This window comes from Pleurodeles waltl, chromosome 10 (assembly GCF_031143425.1).
Source record: "Pleurodeles waltl isolate 20211129_DDA chromosome 10, aPleWal1.hap1.20221129, whole genome shotgun sequence".
In the NCBI taxonomy this organism is placed as follows: Eukaryota; Metazoa; Chordata; class Amphibia; order Caudata; family Salamandridae; genus Pleurodeles; species Pleurodeles waltl.
The window spans coordinates 852,883,793-852,897,900 of record NC_090449.1 but is presented as its reverse complement, the minus strand read 5'-3'; the positions used below and the strand labels follow the sequence as shown (position 1 = coordinate 852,897,900).

The 14,108-nt window shown below is 42.0% G+C and overlaps 1 protein-coding gene across 1 annotated transcript in view; it reads left to right on the top strand.

Moving 5' to 3' along the window:
- The window catches only part of PTER (phosphotriesterase related), a 132,276-nt gene that overhangs the window by 68,117 nt on the left and 50,051 nt on the right, over nucleotides 1-14,108 (top strand). Inside the window, exon 3 of the mRNA XM_069211551.1 lies at nucleotides 1,852-2,117. Within this exon, the coding sequence (XP_069067652.1) occupies nucleotides 1,852-2,117 (266 nt within the window). The remainder of the gene's footprint in view (nucleotides 1-1,851; nucleotides 2,118-14,108) is intronic.

Genomic DNA, 14,108 nt, shown 5'->3' with positions numbered 1-14,108 from the left:
CATCCTACACATCACAGTGATGCCATATCATCATGTACTTCAGCCCATGAGATCACACCACTCCATACTACGAAACAATCCTTAGCTTTCCTTTATTCAATATAATCTCAGTATTGCACCATTGATTATACGGTATTCAAATTGCACTACACAACATCATGACATTTGGCATTCTGCTTACCTTACTACACAGCCCTTGCAAACATTGTTTCTTCAGATAAATATTTGTCAACAAAGTTCAGATGACTGAAAACACTAGGAGAACATTGACCCAGATAAACACACACAACTTTAGACTATCCTCACATGTTTATGTGGCCTATAGAAATCAAATTGGGTTGAGAGAAAGGCCACCACGCTCAACATCCCTCCATCTTTTTAGACCCCTTCCTAAGTGACTGCCTGTATCATGCAAACACTAGTCCGTCAACAGCACCCTTCCAATTCACAGCAGTCGCCAACTTGTCTTGTGCCTGCCTCTGCTGGATAATGACAAGGGCCACCCCTTGCGTGATCACTATTGGAACTATCCAAGAAACATATAGACAGAAACTATCAACTTGCTTCTGTCGTTCACATTGGAAAAGTGGAGAAAATTGATTTTCTTCTCTATTTATTTTGTAAACAGCTGTGGCCCGTCCTTTAGGGTGGGGGGACCATGCCCCCTCCCCCACTTTTTTCCCCTCATGAAGAGTGTCTGTCAGGCTGAGCAAAGGTCAGCCTGACACACACTTCATGTTCATATCAAGCAGCCAGGAGTGAGACATGCGTGATTTGCGCAAACTTGGGCTGCCTAAGCTGAACTTTGCTGGGCTGAAGAGGTCACAGCTTCTATGGGCATGACCTCCTCACCTCAGCAAAGGTGCCTTGAGGCCCTTCCCCTTCGTGACGAGGTGAAGCGTCACCCATTGACTCCGACCTAGGTGCTTCAGCTTTAAGCCCTGAGGCGTCCAGGGCGAGTGTCAATCAGTGACACCTCGCACAGAGTGGGGTGGGGTCAGCAGTCTCACTGACCTCATCCCACTCTGTGACGAAGTTGGGACTGCTGCCTTCCCTCTCTGGTTTCCCAGTGGTCAGCCAGAGAGGGAAGGCAGCAGTCCCAACCTTCCTGGGACCTCCGAGCTGAAGGTAAGTGTGTTTTTTTTTTTTTTTAATGAAAGTTTGGTGCATGCATGTGTGTTGTGAATGGATGTGCGTGAGTGTGTGCTTCCCGCCCGACCCCCTCCCTTCTAAAATTACCGTCCGACCCTGTTCGTAAATATAGCAAAAATATTTTAACCTAGTTCTCATGGTGCAAAACTGTTTGTTTCAGATCTAGTTTGCTCTGTTTTTCTCCCCCTTTGCAGTTCAACATTTTTGTAATATGGCTATGATCTCTCTGTATTTCTGAAAGAATATGTTTACAATTACATTAGCAAAGCACTATTAAGAAGTACATTTTAAAAAAATACATGAAATGCTTAATGTCTAACATTATTCTTTTAAATATGTAATGATATCACTTTAGGACCCCATGACAATTCAACTCCTAATTCCCATGCGGCAGTTAATGGGATTAACTGCCTGATTCGGGATTATGACAAATGCATGAACACATTATCAGCAGCTGAAAAATGCTGGGTAGAAACTCACCCAAAATGGTGAAAACATAGTGGAATCAGTGCAGAAAACAGGGATTCACGCATACCATTACCACTTTCCCTGGAACTAACCCTTATTATATGGTGCAGGATTAGCTTTATGTTTATTCACATAACTCATAATATGGACCTTTGATTTCTTCTTGTTTTGTTTAGAAGCTAATTTTGATTTTCATATGATAAATTTGTTGAAGAATTCCGTTTTTCATAGCTTTCAGAGGTGCTAATAAACGAAGTTGTTCATGGAGCTGATGGGACCGATATAAAGTGTGGAGTGATTGGCGAAATTGGTTGCTCCTGGCCAATCACAGAGAGTGAAAGAAAAGTTCTTCGTGCAACTGCACATGCTCAGATTCAACTTGGCTGCCCAGTGATTGTTCATCCAGGAAGAGACAGTGAAGCACCTTTCCAGATTCTCCAGATTCTCCAAGAAGCTGGAGCTGATATCTCCAAAACAGTCATGTCTCATCTTGACAGGTCAGCGTTATGTTCCATGCCATAACATTAATACTGTGTCTGAAGAACAAAATTATCAGTAACCTGCATATAAACTGGTCTCAGGCATTTTTGTAATTCCTGGGGTAGATTTGGTGAGGCATATTGGATTGGGCCACTACCTATTTGTTCTATTCTGTGTAATCGGTTATGCCATTTTAATAATAAAGGTTAGTGTAAGAATTCTGTATTAGAGGGTTATTGACTTGTACAAAGTCATTACATCTGTGGTAATATTTTGTGATTCCTGGAAATTGTAAACAGAAGATGACAATTCTGAGGTTTAGAATCAATATTGCTCGAAGACCACTCAGACCAAAACTAGGAAATGGAGGAAGCAGGGTACTACGGCAGCCACTGCCATGAGAAAATTAAGTACAGTTGAAATGTGTTTGTCATGTGTGCATTAAAGACATCAGGATGAGTTTTCACCCTCTGAAGTGACTTGCTCTCTCCCTGGCCCTTATCTTTTCCTCTTTATACTGCAATCATAGCCCCTCCAACCACCATTAAAGCACTTAAGCTACATTACAGTAGTAAACCATGCAACTACAACACCAATCTTACAACTGTTTCACTGCAGCCCTACAATTAAAACACAGCTGCACTAACATTGAAGCCACTGCATTACAACAACACTCCAGTTTCAACATTGCAGTAACACATCTACACCATAATACTGTAACAGAAAAGTTAAAACTACAGTTGCAACCTGTAGGAAATTAGGTTACTGGTTTGGGGGGGCTAAACCTTATTTGAGCAGCAACCACAATCTCTGTCAGGGTGAAACACAAGCAAATGCCAAATTAACCTATGCCTAACCCTCTGATAGCTTGGCACAAAAGCAGTAAGGCTTCACTTAGAGGTAATGTGTAAAGTATTTATACAGCACTTCAAACTAGAATATTGTGAAAACACACACAAGAAAAATCACACATCAATTTAGAAACGTACAGCAAAATGTAATACATTATTTGAGACCAAAAAGACAATATTCCAAACAGAAGAATTGGAGAAATGCAATTTTAATGATTTCAGGTAAATAAATTACATAAAAGCACAAAGCGATGTACCCGTGTATCTGGTCACGTGAGACTGGGTGAAAATCACAAGGTCAGGCCAACCGTGATAGAGCACAGTTGGCTGGATACTGGGACCAAGTTAGTCCCGCTGAAAGATTTACCTTCAAAACTTCAGCGGGAAGAGTTCCATTCATGGTGGATGAGCCGTGTGGAGCAGGGAGAACGTCGTGGATAGTCAATGTAGTGTGAAGAGCAGGCTGGTTGTCACAAACTGTGAATGTTATAGTGCGAAGTGCAGATCTCGTGTTTCTGGGCATCACTGGTGGTCGTTGTGATGCGAAGAGTTAGGTTCACCTGAGTTTCACATTGGTGGGGGCCGTGAGTGGCAAGATCTTTCCACAAATAGGCCGGGTCATGAAGAGCCCAAAACCTCAGGATTTCTCCTTTTCTGAAGGAGAAAGCCCAGCTGATGCCACACCAACGGTCCAGGACCTGAGGGGCAACTTACCGTAAGTAAAACATATATTAAAAAATATATATGTATATCTACATTGATGTTCAAAACCATACTATTCCAAAATAAAACAACCCCCCCCCCTTTTTCACCTAACAGCTCAAGCCCACAGATACCCAGATAGACAAACAAAGAACAACCAAACAAAAGACACACATAAATACAGAACCAAGACACCAGACCAAAAAGATATTTAATGCATCAGAATATCTCAATCCACAGTCTACACATCAAATATCACATATCCTTACTCAAAAATATTGTATATATCGCATAAACACAGTTTAGATATCAAACTGTTATATAGTTATCTCCACATAATCTCCAGCTATTCGCTCTGAAGATGTCCCTTTCAATCAATACAGTTCTTGATGTCCAAACTGCAAATGTGAATAATATGCAAGCAAGTTCTAACAAATGTAGCTCAATCTGGCTTGTCCTTGGAACGAAAATTGGATCAATAATTCTCATCCATATATTCATGGATCATCATCCTTGCAACTGCCAACTACCCCCAGGAGTAAGCTGCAGGTACTAAATGGTTAGGGGCAGGAAAAAGCTAACTTTCTAAAAGTGGCTTATTCAAAATTGTAACTTAAAATCCAGCTTTAAAGACACAAGTTGGGAAAACGTTGCTTCATATGCACAGTGAGGAAGTAGCTTGACCGAAGACTTCAGGCAGCTAACAATATTGCCATTTAAGACAGTGGTTTTCAATATTTGATCTGTCCTTCACTTTAGCTTAAATCTTCCTTGCCCCACACAGAACAGACATTGAGGTTCTCTACACAGCAGCGACAGTAAAAGCAAGCAATTTTAGCGCATCATGCTTGATATGGCCAAAGATAAGGCACACAATGCACTGATCAACACTGATCACTTCAGCAGAAGTATTATCTCTTACGCAAGAGTAGAGAATCCCTCTGAAACAGTTCTTCTGGTGATCTGAAAGAACCACTGCTGCATTGGCAGCGGGTCCCCAAGTACTACTTCTATCTGCTCAGGAACATTGACAGCTAAACATTCATGCATCATTTACCTGTGAACTTCTGACTATGTATTCTCTTACGAACACATCAGAATAAAGCATACCAATCTGCCATATCTAGCAAAATTGCTGAACACAGCAGTTATACAGCTGTGATTCTGTATGGGAAAAAAGTATTATCTTGTTCCCTGCCAGGGAGGGTGGAGGTGTGACTCAATTGTCCTAGCCCTAACTCATGCTCTCCACACCTCCCTTGCACTCCTATATAATATGTACAATGCCCCTCCCCGCGCCCCACACCTACAGAACCTCAATATCAGGCTCAATTTTGCCCTGTTGAGTTTCACCGGAGTCCAATGCCATCTATGTACTATATTAGAGTGACTATCCTTCAGTCTCACCTTCCTCATAAATGGACTGTGATCAGTCATCAGTTGATCTCAGTCATCGCCACTAAACTCAATCGCCAGTTGATTTTACCAGCACCTCTGCAGCGCGCTTTCCTTCTCTGAGGAAAAGGCAAGTTTGATAAGAAGTGCATGTAGTCCCAAGATGATTCCTCACAAAATTTTGCATGTCATGAATATATGTGTTTATTTGAGAGGGTTATTGTGTCATACGGCCCTCCCAAATGCCGCTCATAAAGCGCTTCTCAGCTGGGCGTATCTCCAGACCTGTGTAGCCTGGTTCCAAATTCAGATTGCAGATCACTAAAGGATTTAATGTCCCCTCTGGAAAACAAGTCAGCTATGTTCTGAATGTTACAGCTCCTCCAGACTAACAAGTTAATCTCTGAGTTCCTTACCTGAAACGCTGCATTGCACCATATGGAAGTGCCTACATGCAGCATGACTGAACCCTTCACCAGCACATGCTCCTTTTTCCAAGCCAACTTCAAGCATTGTATGATGGGATTACCCCACCTTGCACCCACCCCCAAATCCCTTCCTTGCTCTGGTATGGTATATCACAAACTTTTCATCTGCCCCCAGCAACTGCCGCTTCAGGGAAATTCAGAACGGGGTTTCCCCGAATGTTTTTAGTTTGTTGATCGAATGGGCCAGTTGAGGAGCCAGGCCAATAACATTCCACATTTGACAAGCGGAGGCCTCCTGCTTTCGCAGTGGCTTATAATTTCAAGCTACACAGTTGTTGTCCCCTCATCTTCCCCTACAAATACATATATATGTTGGTCTATTTGCCACAAGAGAATTCTGAATATTGACGGAGGTAGCATCCCAAAAATGTAGTTGAATCTGGGTGCAATATTCATTTTCACCACCTGCACTCTCCTTCATAGGGGCAGGTTCAACTGGTATCATTGTTTGAAATCGGCCTCAGTCTTGACCTTGAGGGGTGTGAGGTTATCCTGAAATATATTTTCCAGGCTTCTAACAACCAACACTCACAGGTACGTAAGGCGTTGGTGTTTCCATTTAAAGGGCACGTCTTCCTGTGTCGCTGGGGTAGTGGCTTGTTGTAGGGGTGTGGGCCTCACATTTGGCCCAGGTAATACTGTATCATTTTAATGTCAAGAACTGATTTATCAGAGCCCACCACCCTCTCTGCCAACTGCTGGGACTGTGTCCCGATCCTCCAGGAATTGAAGTGATGTGAAGGCCCTAGAGGTAACAATCACTTCAGAGAATCCATACATGCCCCGTGCTCATAATGCCTGTCATAAAAGGAAGAAGGCTTTATTGGCCTGGGGGGTATATAGGTTGTTCAGATCATATCTGACATTCTTAAACAGAAGGGGGATGGGAGCCAACTGCCTCACATCACAGCATAGTTCCCCCCTTTGCATTGTGGTAATGCAGTACAAAGTTTGCTCTTACTTGACTATTAGCTGTAGTTTTTCACCAGAATTTGTGCAGATAGTGTTGTATATCTCTAGACATGTGTTTCTGGATTTTATCTTTCATCAGCAGAGATCAAAAAACACATTTTATCAGGGGTTGCTGAGAATGCTGCCACAGTCCTCTCATGTCTCAGTACCGCTCACTAGCGCAAGCGCTTTTGGAGCTGCACTGGAGTTTGTTGTCCAAACTGATGCTTTAGTACATGGGAGTGGGGCAGTCCTGTTACAGCTAAATGACCAGGGTCAAGAATAACCAGTTGCCTTTATCAGATGGCGACTCCTCCACAGAGAGCAGTTTTGGATTGCGATTGAGAGGGAACGCCCTTGGTGGGATTTGGTCCCTGAAGAAGCTAAGGCCCAAGTTATTTGGGAATCACTTCAAAGTTCAGAATAACCACAGACCTCTTAGATGGTTGATGCAGATGAGAGGAGAAAACAAAAGTTGTTGAGTTGGTCCATTTCCCTAGAGGATATGGACTTTACAGTGGAACACAGACCTGGGGCTGACCATGCCAATGCAGATGGCCTTTGCAGGTTCTTCCACTTAGCTGATGAGAGTTACGAGGATATGGGTTAAGGTGCTTATCATTTTTCGTCGGGGAAGAGCATATACAGAAATTCCTCTTTTTGCGTCATCTCCACATTTTTAGACTGATGTTGCTGGTTTTTTGACTCTGAAGGTGCACTGAGACCCACTAACCAGACATCAGTGCCAGTGTTCTGACCGTTTACAAAGTATATGTCGAATTGGCTACACCGAATTGGCAAATGCTGACTTATAAGTCCCTAGTATATGGTGCCCAGGGCATGTAAGGCATCGTGTCCAAGCAGAGCTTCAGCACTGTTTGTGCCACCCTGTGTGTGACATGGTACAAAATGGTCCCAGCCTGCAACTGCAGATTGGAAGGACAATGCTTTCACTGCCAGTTTGACTTTGCCATTCACTCCAATGGCAAAGCCACCCTATCCCTTAACACCATACGTAAGTCTCCCCTGTGGAAGGCTTACAGAGCCGTATGGCAGGGAGCTGTATTTTGGTAAGGCGTAAATTTTGATATGCCTTAACAGCAACTCTTCCACATTGTCATTTTGCTGTGGATAAAGTTAGTAGCCCCACTGGCTAACACGGGGTACTTGGTTGGCATTCCAACCCAACTAACTACTGAATGGGACTACCAAACTAGGTCACGTAATTTATCTAATGAATCGAGCAATAAAACCTGACCTGCTGCCCAGGAAGAATATAATACCTCTATAAAACATTTGGAAAGTTGCCACTTTGTGCTCCAGCTAGCCCAGCTGCCTCAAAGGCCCTGGCACAGACAGGTTTATGACCGTCTGGGGAGACATGTGAACAACAAGTGGGGAGGTAGAAAATTGTAGAATTTGGAAGTTAAACCAAGAAATTCCGCTGTTTCTCCAGCTTTGCATACCCAAAGAGAGAGCAAATCCTCAGAAGAACAACAAAGCTTTAAGCGTAGAATACATAATAAAAATGTTTTTTTTAAATGTAAGCGGCCTGACCAACAATCACTATATGAACAGTGCAGTATTGCGAAGGAGAAACTGGCTCTAAAGAGAAGACACTATAATGCATGAAACAAGGCCTTTCAAGGGCAAAACTAGCTGATATATTAGCTAGCCTAACTGCACTATATTGGATTACCTGTAGTTTGTTTAACAAAATGAAGAAAGCCCTGAATGCAGGCCATTACCGAAGTCCAAAGTGCTGCCGATCAGGGCAGGCACTGGCATAGTATTCCTCACTGAAAGTCACCAAAGTTTAGTTAGCTGAATAGTACAGACAGAAATTGATGAAATCACCTGAATATCTAACAGAAGGCAGTTGTCAGTTTTGATCCATAAATTGTGTACATACTTAACCAGAACGCAACAAAGTCCTATTTCAGTGGGCCAACACGATGGTTGTAGCCTTTGGACTTTTCTGCATGGTTTCCCTAAACTTTTTGCCTTGTTATGGACTGATTCGTGTTAGTTTGTTTTGGTCTGGGTATTGTGAAACTTCCATTCAGTCCCTCAGTTCATTAGCTCTGATACTAAATACACGAGGTTAAATTTAGTTACACCAATTTTATTGATATATATATATATATATATATATATATATATATATATATATATATATATATATATATATATATATCTTTACACCAGCTTGACAGTTCTGTCAACGACGTGGCACTCACAGGATTCTCAAATCTTCATTTAATTTGTAAAATGATACCAAACATACATTATATATATATATATATATATATATATATATATATATATATATATATATATAAGGCCAGGAGAGAATCGGACATACATGGAAGCAATATAACTATTAAGCATGTACTTTACATGATAAATTGCCCCCACTTCTTCTTGGAAGGCTCAACATTCATTTAATCAAGGGCTGGCAAACAGACCAAAAGTAAAAAAAATACTCTTATTAGTTTTCCAATCCTACATTATAACTGTAAACTGAGAATGATCCTGAATCTATTTTTCATGGAGGGTTCACGGGGTCTTTCTCAATTGCAACTGTTCCTCTTTTATGATATTTTTCCCAGATCGTTAATTGCTTCATTTTGATACGTCATTCTTGGATCTCCAGTGGGTTTATTGCCTTTCTGTCAATGGGTGATGAACCTACTTACCACCAGTGTTACAATCTAGATTATACTGTCTCTAGTATTCCATTTTCCCTTATACATGGGAGACATACTAGTAATAGCAGTTTTCTTTCCTATCAATACTCTCTGAATATAAATGTTAGAAAGCTTTGAACAGCAACCCTTATTCACTGTATCGTCTAGCGCCCGCAAATAGATTTACGAAGAACCAATTTCTTCACATCTAGCACATGGTACCCATTCCTTAAGTTGACTGATGTGCAACAAAACTTAAATAACTTAAAATATAGTTTCAGCCTGCTGCTACCATGCAAGTTTTCTCCCAGAATTGAGTTAAATCTTCTTATGTTAATATAACTTCTGCCTCTAAACATTTATCCTCAACTCCAGGGATAGGAACCTCTTCCTCAATCATTATTTCATACTTGGACGATAGACACATTTTGTCACGTATTTATTTTAACCCTCCCTTTTTACATATGAAGGACTATTTCAGCTAATTCACTAAGCCAGTCTCTTACTTGTTAATATTTAAAACAAAAGTTCCTTTAGCTGGGAGGTTAAACTATGATTTAAGTTAACCCCTTAGCTGCTGGGCCGTTTCCCCCCCCCAGTGCTGAGCCCTTTTTTGGCTATTTGGGGTAGTTCGCGCTTAGGCCTTCATAACTTTTTGTCCACATAAGCTATCCACGCCAAATCTGCGTCCTTTTTTTCCAACATCCTAGGGATTCTAATGGTACCCAGAGTTTGTGGTTTCCTTTGGAGGAGACCAAGAAATTAGCCAAAATACAGTAAACATTTCGTTTTTTCCCAAAAAAATGGCAAAAAAAGGGCTGCCGAAGAAGGCTTGTGGTTTTTTCCCTGAAAATGGCATCAACAAAGGGTTTCTGGTGCTAAAATCACCATCGTCCCACCTTTCAGGAACGGGCAGACTTGAATCAGAAAACCACATTTTTCAACACAAATTTGGCATTTTACTGGGACATACCCCATTTTTACTATTTTTGGTGCTTTCAGCCTCCTTTCAGTTAGTGACAGGAATGGGTGTGAAACCAATGCTGGATCCCGGAAAGCTAAACATTTCTGAAAACTAGACAAAATTCTGAATTCAGCAAGGGGTAATTTGTGTAGATCCTACAAGGTTTTCCTACAGAAAATAAAAGCTGAAATAAAAAAATATTGAAATTGAGCTGAAAACAACAGCCATTTTTCTTTATGTTTTACTCTGTAACTTTTTCCTGCGATGTCAGATTTTTTAAAGCAATATACCGTTATGTCTGCTGGACTCTTCTGGTTGCGGGGATATAAAGGGCTTGTAGGTTCATCAAGAACCCTAGGTACCCAGAGCCAATAAATGAGCTGCACCCTGCAGTTGGTTTTCATTCTATACTGGGTATACAGCAATTCATTTGCTGAAATATGACGAGTGAAAAATAGGTATAAAGAAAACCTTTGCATTTCCAAAATGGGCTCAAGATAAAGTTTTGAGGAGCAGTGGTTATTTGCACATCTCTGAATTCCGGGGTGCCCATACTAGCATGTGAATTGCAGGGCATTTCTCAAATAGACGTCTTTTTTACACACACTCTTATATTTGGAAGGAAAAAATGTAGAGAAAGATAAGGGGCAATAACACTTCTTTTGCTATTCTGTGTTCCCCCAAGGCTCCCGATAAAAATGATACCTCACTTGTGTGGGTAGGCCTAGCGCCCGCGACAGGAAAGGCCCCAAAACACAACGTTGACACATCCCATTTTTTGACAGAAAACCGAGCTGTTTTTTGCAAAGTGGCTACCTGTAGATTTTGGCCCCTAGCTCAGCCGGCACCTAGGGAAACCTACCAAACCTGTGCATTTTTGAAAACTAGAGAACTAGGGGAATCCAAGATGGGGTGACTTGTGGGGCTCTGACCAGGTTCTGTTACCCACAATCCTTTGCAAACCTCAAAATGTGGCTAAAAAAACACGTTTTCCTCACATTTCAGTGACAGAAAGTTTTGGAATCTGAGAGGAGACACAAATTTCCTTCCACCCAGCGTCCCCCCAAGTCTCCCGATAAAAATGATTTCTCACTTGTGTGGGTAGGTCTAGCGCCCGCGACAGCAAATGCCCCAAAACACAACATGGACACATCCCATTTTTTGACAGAAAACAGAGCTGCTTTTTGCAAAGTGCCTACCTGTAGATTATGGCCTCTAGCTCAGCCAGCACCTAGGGAAACCTACCAAACCTGTGCATTTTTTAAAACTAGAGACCTAGGGGAATCCAAGATAGGGTGACTTGTGGGGCTCTGACCAGGTTCTGTTACCCTGAGTCCTTTGCAAACCTCAAAATGTGGCTAAAAAAAACAAGTTTTCCTCACATTTCGGTGACAGAAAGTTTTGGAATCTGAGAGAACCCACAAATTTCCTTCTACCCAGCATTCCCCTAAGTCTCCCGATAAAAATGGTACCCCACTTGTGTGGGTAGGTCTGGTGCCCGCGACAGGAATAGATCACACAATGGTCAATGTTGGTCCTTACATGAGGCAGCTGTTGACCCTGGGGTGATCCATTCCTGACGCAGGCACTAGGTGTAGGCACTCAAGTGGGGTAGTGTTTTTATCAGGACAGGTGAGGAATCACTGGGTGGTAGGAATTTTGTGGATCCCAGCATATTCCTGTAGTTTGTGTGACAGAAATGCGAGAAAAATAGAGTTTGTATTCAACATTTCAGCTTTGCAGGGTATTCTGGGTAAGAAAGCTTTGGGAAATCCACACGTCACACCTCTGTGGATTCCCCCAAATGTCTAGTTTCCAGAAATGTTTGGGTTTAGTGTGTTTCTCTATATGGCCGCCGAACCCAGGACCAAAAACACAGGTGCTTGCCTTACAAAACCTGTTTGTTTTGCGATAGATCATTTTGATGTCTCCACAATACGATTTGGGCGGTGGAATTTGGGGCTGAACTAAATTGGGGAGCTCCCAAGAGAGCACTCTCTCTCTCTCTCTCTCTTTCTCTCTCTCTCTCTGCTTGCCGCCGCATTCACCTGCTCTCTAGGTTGGGCTAACCCACTATTACCCAGTTGCACAGACTGCTTGCGAAGGGACAGCAGGACTGTCCTCATCACCTCCCTCATAATGTACTGGAAGAGGAGTTATCGAATGGGACTCCTCCGACTGAAAAATCACTCCCAGAGTCTGCGCCATTGTCCTATCCCTCAGATGCTGTCTCAGTATCTGATGTCTCAGTCTCTGATCCTATGTCAGAGCTGTCCTCTATAACCCGAGTGAAGGCAGCAGTCATCCATCAAGATGCCATCTCTGCTATTGGCTAAACTGTTGCTCTAAAACACTAGCCTACGTAGACAGTCACAAAATCGATGGTGTGTGTGAGATACGTGCAACAGTAGAGGCCACCTTACCTGCGCTTCTTCCCTCAATCAGCACGTTCTTTCAAGACACTCAAAAAACACCTTGTCACATACCATTCGTCACAGTCTTTAGCACCTCCTGCACCCAGTCCAACAATCATTATTGGTGCTCCCACTCCCTCCTCCTCGGATTCCCTCATTACCACCCAGCAAAAGTGCCCTTCATCTCTCCATAGCCGCCCTCCACCCGCACATATATTTCATTTGTATTATAGCGCAGGTAATGGCTGACTTTACTAATGTACTCAGCTATTTACATAAAATACAGATTTGCTCTTTGCAGTAGGCATATAAACCTTCTGCACTTCTTTATGGCACTAAAACTGCCACTAGACAAGTCTGACCCTTTTGTAGCAGAAACATAATCACAATACTTACTTGACTTTTTTATTGCTGCCTAAAAGCTACAGTTGAAAAGCGTCAGTTGAAGTATGTGCATTTCTTTGAAGACGCAAGCTGCAACTGCAAGACTACTGGTGGCAAATCTATATATATATATCACTTTTATATGGGGGTCTGGTTTTCCTGGGGCCGGATCACAGCCCCCAGGGAAATCACACACATAGTGACAAAAGTGATATATAGATCTATCTCTATATATATATCTATCTACATAGATATATATATATATATATATATATATATATATATATATATATACACATATACCTATATCTATAGATCTATCTATAGATATATCCATGTACATAGATATATCTATATATATATAGATCTATATATAGATCTATATATATATATATAGATCTATTTTTTTTTTTTGTTGTATGGTTTCCTTGGGGGCCAAAATGGGCGACCCCCTGTCCAGTTATTTTTTTTAATTATTTTTTGTGAGAAAAAAAAAGAAAATGTTGCCTCCCCCAACCAGGAGGCACCTACCTTTTTTAAAAAATATACCCCGGGGGGGGAGGGGGGGTTTTCCGAGGGGGCCAGCCCCCCCAAATGAAATCCCTGGTGTCTAGTGGTGTTTCCGTTTGTGGGTGTTTTCCCCATCGCAGCAGGAAACGGCCGCAAGGCTGCTTCCTGCTCCGATGGGGAAATCAACATTGTAACGTCAGCCGCGAGGGCGGGTGGGGGGAGACACGGAAGAGCTTCCGTGTCTCCCAGGGATGAAAAAAAAAAAAATAATTTATTAACCCCCTCCTTGGTGTCGGCCACTGGTCGTGACCCGCACCAGGGAGGTAGTGTGGGCGTCGGCCACTGGCCGACGCCCACAGTGAAGAGGTTAAGAAAGAATGTATTTAAAATCCATCCATTAATATACCCTAATGGGAGTCCCCACACAGTTCCCAGGTCTTAATACCTTTTCTAATTTCTGGGTTAATATTCTGATTCCCCAAGATATGAGTGAGCTCATGCAAAAGTGGAATCAGTGTTTTCATAACAAATATATGCACTTGTATGTAAATATGAAGAATTTGAAGTCTACTTTTTGTAAGACTTTGAGGTGGCCTATTTAAACAGAAAAACTATTAAGCTTCTTTGGACCAATCATTGCTTCCAGAATTCTATTATTG